This window comes from Nicrophorus vespilloides, unplaced genomic scaffold (assembly GCF_001412225.1).
Source record: "Nicrophorus vespilloides isolate i.1.1-1 unplaced genomic scaffold, Nicve_v1.0, whole genome shotgun sequence".
NCBI lineage: Eukaryota > Metazoa > Arthropoda > Insecta > Coleoptera > Silphidae > Nicrophorus > Nicrophorus vespilloides.
The window spans coordinates 1,698-11,367 of record NW_017099532.1 but is presented as its reverse complement, the minus strand read 5'-3'; the positions used below and the strand labels follow the sequence as shown (position 1 = coordinate 11,367).

Below are 9,670 nucleotides of genomic sequence, written 5' to 3'. Positions count from 1 at the left end.
TAGTACTCGCTCTCACTGCACGTTATGCAGACTGCCGGTACGATTTTAGTCGAACCGGCTGATTTGCCTACCTGCGTTTGTCATCATCATCATTACCAACAACATTGTAGGTGATCCCTTCTTCTTTTTTTTTTTGCTGTAGTACACTTCGAAATTCGCTCAAATTCGCATTCGCTCTGAGAACGCGCCGCACATTTATTAATCGTATTCAAATCGAATTCAGACGTCTCGGCATAATTTCCTATCGTATGCTAATGATCCGAGTCTATGGTTATTTCTTGCACAATACGCAAAGAATGCAAGCGGTGAACGTATCCTTCTTATATGTTTATACGTGTATGCACACAAACATAATAATATTTCCCGGATTCGCCGAAAATTTCCGCAGGTATTTCGGATCACGTCTATATTTACGAATCACGATCAGTGTATTTCCCTCCCGAAATATCCGGGATGTTTATACATAAAAATCAAAGGTCGTCTTGGAACAAAAGAAAGTGTGGCAGACACTCCTCGATGAAGAATAGAGTAGAAATAACCGCTTTATTCAATCGACACTTACGTAACACACTCAGAATACTAATTTCGCATGCGAACATCAACTCGGCAAACCCAAATCGATTCTTTCAACACCAAAACAGTGAAAATTTCACGACAATTTAAACACATGGAAGCTGGTTCGTTGACTGCAAATTAATATTAGAATCTATGAATTAGGAATTTTTCAAAATAAAGTATAATTTTTCGACGTCGTTTTTCTTCTATTCTTTTTAATTTACGCAAAATTATTATCGCTGATTCGACCGTTTCAAACGCAGCGATTGTTTGCATTCTGATATAAATTGTTTTGCTTGTTGTTGTTTTTTTTTCCTTTATTCTCTTCTTTGTCATTAGTATTACCTTTATTATTGTGTTGTTTCGTTGATCGTGCGGTGTTGCTATGTGCAATTGTTTCTTTTTGTTTGCATAAAGTTAATTCGATAAATAAGAACGGAGCTGGAAACAAATGAGTTTTGCCAATCTGCTGCGATCACGATCGACGCCCTCAGCGATGTTTCGAAACAAAGAAAAACCAAACGATCGTTTGATTTACGATTTTAATGACTTTATCAATAATTATTTCTCGTAATTACAATAACAAACAAAAAAATTGAATGTTGTAATACTGATAATAATTGATAAAATATAAATTATTTGCTTAATTAAGTAATTGTTGCGCTTTTCTGTTGAAGACAAGTGTGGATTCTGTACTGAGAATTTTGTTGTTGATGATGTTTTGATCAATCGAAATGGAGCAATCATTAAATAAGAATAACAATGACGACAATTTTTCTACGTGTATCTATGCTATAAATAGGTGATTATTCTTTGTTGTTGATCCGATTATATGCGCATAAATATTAGTCTAATATATGGTTCAAGTTAATCATATTAAATTATTGTAAATATTTGTTTTATGGAAAAAAAACTTACTTCGTTGCATTAAGAATTACCGCAAAATCTTGTGTATAATACGCACAATATTTACTTACATTATAACAAAAATGGGGGTGCGTGTTACCCTCACATACAATAATTAATAATATCAATATTTCAATATTCAACAAGTGCTCTATAATGATTAAGAGTAATGTTTTACATTGACCGAATGGCTTTCAGTTATTTTTTACTAGTTACTCACTTTGACACATGATGATAGCTGTCAATTCATGATCGACAACATTTTTTCACCATGCATCTGTGCTATAAGTTGGTAATTATTATTTGTGTACATACTTATTTGATACTGATTTGAAAAAAATAAAACTGCCTTAGTTGCATTAGGAAATACAGCAGAATATCGTGTATAATACGCACATTATTTTCTTATAATTTAGCATTAAAAAATGCGGGTGCGTATAATAATTAATGATTTAATTTAATAATATACATGTTAGTAGACTTAACAAAACAAATTCTGGCAGCTACCCGGACGTACTAAAAAAAGCTACAATAATACCAATTTTTAAAAATAACGAAAAGGATAGACCGGAGAACTACAGGCCGATTGAGATAACATCAGTGTTTGTCAAAATAGTGGAAAAAGTAATCCACAAAAGATTAAACGATTATATAAATAACAACAACCTGACTAATCGACGGATTCCAGGAAAAGTCGAGTACGGTTGCGGTGCTGCTGGACTTGACTACGGAGATTAGAAGAATTCTGGACAGCCATATGAGTGCTGTTGCGGAGTTTGTAGATCTAAAAAAAAGCTTTTGACATGGTCCACAAAGGCAGATTGCTCCAAAAGTTTGGGAGTGGTTGGTCGGGAGGCAGCGCTGTTTGAGTCTTACCTTACAAGTAGGGCTCAGCGAGTAAAGATGATGAGTACAGAGAGCTCTGAAATGTGCTGTGAATATGGGGTCCCCCAGGGGGAAGTCCTTGCTCCAACGAGATACAATATCTATACAAATAACATAGCCAACATTGAGTTAGAGGGAAGCATATACACGTATGCTGACGACACATGTATTCTGTATGGACACAGGGAGGAAACGGCGTTGCAGAACAGCATCAACAACGACATAATTAAACTACAGACATGGTACGATGAGAGTCTATTAACAATAAATGAGACTAAACCACACTACATCATCCTACAACAAAAAAATGCTGGAAAGATGTAAGTAAACATCACCATAAACAATATCAGCATAAAAAAAGTAGAACAAGAGAGATACTTGGGAATACTGCTAAAAAACAAACTGCGATGGGATGACCACATAAGCTTACAAAAAAAATGTTACACCAATTGGATGTGTGAAAAAATAAACAAATTTCTCCCGGATATGTGCAAGATGGCAATGTAACAAAACAACAAACAAAGCTAAAAAAATGTTTTCAAATAGCACAGACAAACATACTAATACACAAAATAGTAAAAATATTAAGACGCCTATAGGCCTGTCTTTCGGCTGCAACACACACGATCATAATACGAGAGCTAGAAGAAATATAAGAATGGAACGAAATACAACTAACATAATGAACAGGTACAGGGTACAGGGCATTGCACAGTACAACATGGTTTCAGAGGAAATAAGAATAGAAAACGACATAAAGAAGTTCAAAATAAAAATGATGTGTTGATGCAGGGTCGCGGGACGAAGACATAGAACATGGAAAACCAACAAGCCTGCTCAAAATACCGGTTCCAAGGAGCGTACCGAAGCTGAGAGGCATACACATAAGGAAAATAATAATAAATAGTGTAAAAATTGTATATAAATCATAAAAAAAAATTCAATAACGAACAAGGCTTTTTTTAACTTTGTCATATGGTGACAGCTGTCATTTTGCGACCCATTTTGATGTGATCCAATTTTGGGTCAGGTGCAATAGGTTGAGAAACGCGGCTGTACATCATTTATATTTAAGAATTTTATTTTATTTTTTTAATTAAAAGTAAAAGTTTTTTAACATTTGGTAATATTTTTTATTAACCGTAAAACTGGCAAATTCATTTACTGTAATTAGCTAAAAAATGTGTTTTTCTTCTTATTTTGATTTCCTTTGGTGAATTATAAATGTACTCTGATATTCATTATTTTTGTTTAATAAATGTTTTATGTATATAACTTAACCCTTTAGAGACGGTATTCACTGGATGATCATTTGGATTTTTTTTTGCACCATCCACTGAATACCATAGTTAATTATTGAACAATGAACAGTTTTAATTAAAATAATAAATGTACAGCATGTATGGGCGGAATGAGGGGAGCTGGTAATATAATTTCGTTTTTAAATTTGTGGGAATAAAACAAATAAAAACAAAGTTTGCATAGTGGAATGTGACATTCTTTGCACATGGTTTTGGTACGTGTATTAGCATCTAAACACCTACTACAACGTCTTCTGGTAGAGCCTTCTACAGGTTTCTTTTATTGGTAATCGCTTATTCCTTTTTCTTTCTTCAAAATTTCGTGTCACTCATAGGTACATATACAAAGAGGGTGAGAATGGTTTCTTAAAATATTCCAGTGATTTTAAGTTCCTCTTTATATCGGAATGAACTTTACAATTACGTTTATCAGGAATACTGTATTTAGGAACGAAGGTTCTGACCGTTAATACTACTGGTGCACATGTGCACCATACACCAGACCGATTGGTACATATGTGTACGGCTATGAATTGATGCATAATACATTATGAAAAACATTGCAAATTACAAAGCACAAAACAATTTAATTTTTTTCAATACAAAACCTGCTAGTGCAAATACGCACCATTTACAATGCAATTTTTCACATGTACATGGAGTACAAAATAAAATTTTGATTGGTTATAGTTGCGTATAATATATGAATTGTATACAGATTTCCTAATCGAGAAATCAAGTGTGCATGTTATGTTGTAGATGATTGTGCATTATATTCAAGAATTTTCGTTAATAGACAAACACATTTTAATTATATTTTAAAACAAAAATATAACTTAATTTTTTTTTAATAAAACTTTATACATATAATTATTTTAATCGCTTTGTATGATGTTATAGAATAAATGTTATTTATTTTTCTTAATTTAAATTGATAATTGAAAATATTTAATTGAAAACTGATGGGTAGAATTTCTTGCAACTCACATAAGCCTGCAACAAGTGGATGTGTCTATTGTACTTGCATACATTCATTCAAAATTTATATTTAGGAAACTGTACAATTCAAAGCATTGATATTACAAAATTTTTATTCAGGTAGCTGTACTAAAATCAAGGAAGTAATTGTATGTAAGTAATTATTGTTGATGACATTTCGTACGAATAAATATTTGTAATATGTCAGATTCAGTTTTACACTTTACAGGTTGGCAACGCATAAGTGCGATTTTAAAAAAATGCAGAATTTACATCATTTTCTAATTGTTACTCACGAAACATCAAGAATCTTAATATGAGAAGCATAGTCTCAACAGAACCTTTAAAGACGATCATGGTATTAGTCAAAATGTTAAAGTATCTACATTGTCTAAGAAATTACCCCAAGAATACCAACTATTATAATAAACTTGTTTAAAACCAATTGAATTATTTAATTTCTACAACTTTGTCCAGAATTCCATACCCACAATAGACTAGAACAAACCGTACCAATAGACATGATACCATGGCGTAAGAAACTGAATTTCAGATTGATTGAGGTGGTTAACAAGGACACAGAGAAGAGATGGATTGTTATAATATATAAATTCCTATTTATTGACTTATTTTACGTACATCGCAAAGAAAACATGAATTTTGAGATATTGCTTCAAATGTTATACCGATCTTACAAAAGGGTTAAAAATTACATTATTTAAAACTCGTGTAGAATACGTGTATTATATTTTTTTCATTTTCAATATTGAATAATACAACGTACAACTTTAAGAGTAATTAAAAGTATTTGTCATAATCGTTTGCTTTTTAATTAAAAGTTTAAGTTCTGTATACGATTAATATTTTAAATTTTCTCGTAATTAAAAAAAATATGATATTCTAAACGGTCATAGGTATTATGAATTTTAAAATTGTCAATTGATAAAAATGAAATAAATTTGAATAATTTATAAGTAAAGCAATAATTTAAATATATCTTGCGATAAAAACAAGAAAGAAATATTTGTTGTTGGTAAAATTTTAAATGTATAAATATTTGTCCATTGTTTGGCTCAGCTTCATTTCAATTAAAAAATATACTTTTATGGGAAACTGTTACAACTATAAATACTATAAAACTGACAAATTAGAGATATTATCAGCTGACGCAATATTTGAAATACGAAGCAATAATTACGACATTGTTATAAACAAGTAAACAGAAAATATTATCATATTTTCTACGTATAAATATGTAATTCAATCAATTGATAAATTGTTGCTTTTATGCTATAATGATGTGGCTATATCGATTAAGTAATAAATAATGGAAATAACTAATTCGTAGAAATAATTGTAATACAACAACTTTCTTTATGCATCAATTCTTTAGAAACAATTAAACATTTATTTTTATGATCACTTTTTATACTTAAAAATATATTTGTCGAATGTCTAAATTTAATGATAATTTTATAATGATACTTTGATAGGAAAACGATGATTAACAAAGAAATAATTAAACAAAAGAAATAACTATTAGCCAAAAAGATAAAGGTCATGGCCAGATGTATATATTTTTATAAAAATATTGTAATTTATATTTCCTGAACGGAATTTTTCATTATAATTGTATTCATCCGTTCTAATTTTTGTATTTTTATTTATTATTAATAAAAAATGTTATTGATTTAGAAATGGAAATACTCGTGCAGCTAACGTTGTCTAAGAAACGAACAATGAAACTGTCCAAATACGAACTGTTATCAGAGATCAAAGGAAACAAAGCGTTTCCATGGAAATGAAAATCGATTCATTGACTAAGAAAAGTTCTTTAAGGTTGCGTATGCGTTGTCGTCGTTATTTTTTAATTTCAATGACAGTCGAGAGTTAAAGGTGTTGCTTGTTTGTTTCCATGACTCTGTGTACACGTCTCTCTCCTTTTCTGAATTGTTGGAAAACCTCAACCTCTCACAACGCCGCACCGTTTTGGTGTCGACCCTCGACGCAAATTGTAGGCTCACTTAAACGCAATTACCTGATCATTCTATTTTTATTCGCAAGGTTTTGAAGGAATTAAAACAATTATTTTTGTTGATTTATTATTTTTTGTTTTCTTTTATTTTTTTATTACTTAATCGTATGTAATTTACTTATTGTTTTTACTCTTTTTTGCTTTTGTTGCTCTTGGCTTTGCAGCACTTCTCGCTCTTGGCACAAGATTTCCTGCACTTGATGCACTTATAGAGGAGAACCGGTGGGATTAAGGCAATCAACGCAAGGAAGGCCACCACGTCCAGCATAAGGTACTTATAGATGGGCAAATCAGTGGCGGCGGTTCTCAAGAACGTTGCGTCACCATTCCTCACCAGATACTCGACCCAGAAGACGGCCAAGTCCAAGGGCTTCATGGGACTATCGCGCATCATCTTCGACCTTCGCTTAGCGATCTTTGAGAACCTGAGTAAAAGCGTGGAATTAATTATTTTGAAAATGTTCTTGTTGTTGTGTTTTCTGTGCAATTACTTGGGGTTTTTGGTGATGGTATTAAAGGCTTCGGTCAGAGAAGCCTCGTTCAGGTCGTCGAAATCAATTTGAATAGCGAAGCCATTCTTCACGTGCATCTGCATATTGGACATTTGATCTCCGAAAAAGGGAACTCCGATTAAAGGAATTCCGAAGTAGACAGCCTCTATGGAGCTCAAGAGCCCTCCGTGCGTTAAGAAAACTTTAACGTTAGGGTGACCTGAAAGTCCAGTTTTAACTTAAAATGAAGTTATTGAAAATCACATAAACACTTTACTTAAAATTTCTTGCTGAGGCATCCACTTTTGGATCATGACGTTCTTCGGCTTTCCCTCCAATTTATCATCTTCGTACTTCCAGAGTACCTTCATTTTCAGCTTGGAAAGAGCTCTGAGAATGCTCTGGACTTTTTCCTTTGGGAGATCTTTGCTTTTCACGTTTGTGCCCAAGCTGAAGTAGACTACACCTTCGGTCGCGTCGTCTAGAAATTTCTTAACATCACCAGGCATTTTGTTTTGTTTCGGGTTGACATGGATACCACCCACGTGAATCATCTGCGGAACTGTAGGCACGGGATCGTTGACGCTCGGATGAGAGTTCAGGAAGACCAAATCCACGTTGTTTTTGATTATGTCGGAAATATCGGGAGAGTCAGGGAAGTACTTCCTCATCAACTCTTGTTGATTAGGAATGTGCTTATACTTGTTAACCGTATTAATGAAGACTGTAAATAAAGCGTTGTGCATCCTCTGGAAAAAGGTCATGTCGGAAGAATAGGATAGGAACATGTTGGGAATGTATGAAGGGAAAGTGGGATTAGAGACTAAGTAGTTGCTGAAATCGCTTACACCGATGGTGCTGAAAGCTATGCATCTGGCATCGAAGTGCACGCAGAATCCCTTGAGGGCATCATTCATAAACTGCTCCAGCACGACCACATCGAACTTTTCATTCTTCATCAGATCCTGCACTCTGGGATGCTCGAAGAGCAGCTCGTTCTGAATCAGCATCACCTCGCCCATCCACATAAACATATTTTGAGGCGGCATGGTTCTCATATCGTTTATATTCACCTCTTCATTTTGTTGGTTCGCACGATGCAACTCTATAAAAACCAGTAAATGATCACATTTCGTGCTGTATAGACTTCCAACTATACACTTGTACCACCATTTTTGTTTACAATTGTTCTACTATATTATTATGATGCAACCAAAGACAATCGTATTCATCTTAATAAAAGATAACTTAACATAAACATAAAAAAGCAGATTTACATATGTGTGTAACCTACCTTCGAGTTTAGCTTGGACGTCTTCCAAATAGATATTCTTGTACGTCGTGTTTTTATCGTAAGCGCTGATGAATGTAACGTCATGCCCTTTCTTCACCAAACCCTCACAGAGTTCATGCCCTAGGATATAGTGGCTTTGTGAGGTCGTGGGGAAGATACATAGAATTTTGGCGCTGTGCGCCATAGAGCAGAGCCCCATCAGCAGCAAAGAAACGGACGTTTTCATCGTACGAAATTCGACTGGCAACTGAATCGGATGTGTGTATGTATACAAATTACAGCATCGTAACTGCCACTGGAATTTTAGATTAACGAAAACAGTTGTGTCAACGGACTATATCTGAGTTCTCCAATTGATTATAATGCTCATAGAAAAACACGTAGTACGCATATTTAATATCGATTTTATAATTCTAATTTATAAAAACTAAGTATAATAACTTAATTATTACACAATTAATTCGATCAATTCACATGGTTACGGCTAAATATAGTCGTTTATTTAATAAATATATTATTTGTCTGTGCGAATATGTATAGCTAATTGTATATTTTTGCATCCCTGTCTTCTGCCGTATCATAAATTAAGTTAGTAAAGCAAACAAAAGCGATGTTTGAATTACCACGGATAATCGGCATTTTAGTGTAATATATAATACAATTTTAACGGCTTTATAAAAAACTATTTTTTTTTAATAAAATTGTAAAATTCGCAATACTAAAATTTATATTTAAAAATTAACTACATAATTATTAACGTAAACCCTTCGATTTTGAAATCGCTTGGTGCAAATGTAAGCTATTTGAGGCAACCAATGAAAGTACAAAGAATGAATTATCTTTGTAAAGAAAATAATAAGATGTATTTCCACCAAAGACAAGTTTTATTAAATAAACATTCAATAAAATACAAAGTGAAATCACATTTCAAAATATGAGTCTGCAATCTTATTATTTTCTCTTTTATTAAACAATTTTCTAAACAGGGTTATTGCATTAACAGTGATCGTTTAACAATAACACTGTTTTAAAGATTTTTTGAAAAACCATCAACTTCAATAAATATCTCAATCGTTTTCATCGATATTTTCTAAACCTGATTGAGTAAATGACTTAATTTCTAATTTCTTGGATGTTATTTTCTTTTTCTACTACAACTTCTATCAAAATTTTGCGAGAATCTCTATTTAAACATTTCTTTCCAAGAAATATTAATGTTTTCTAT

General features: G+C 32.7%; 1 protein-coding gene across 1 annotated transcript; it reads right to left on the bottom strand.

The window, feature by feature from the left end:
- Positions 1-6,769: 6,769 nt before the first annotated feature.
- LOC108564680 (UDP-glucuronosyltransferase-like) lies at positions 6,770-8,784 on the bottom strand. The gene is made up of 4 exons (XM_017923768.1): positions 8,446-8,784; positions 7,429-8,256; positions 7,152-7,371; positions 6,770-7,085 (listed from the first exon to the last, which is right to left on the bottom strand). Exons 1-4 carry the CDS (start codon positions 8,669-8,671, stop codon positions 6,788-6,790), a joined length of 1,572 nt encoding a protein of 523 aa, XP_017779257.1. The 5' UTR covers positions 8,672-8,784; the 3' UTR covers positions 6,770-6,787.
- Between the last annotated feature and the right edge of the window lie 886 nt (positions 8,785-9,670).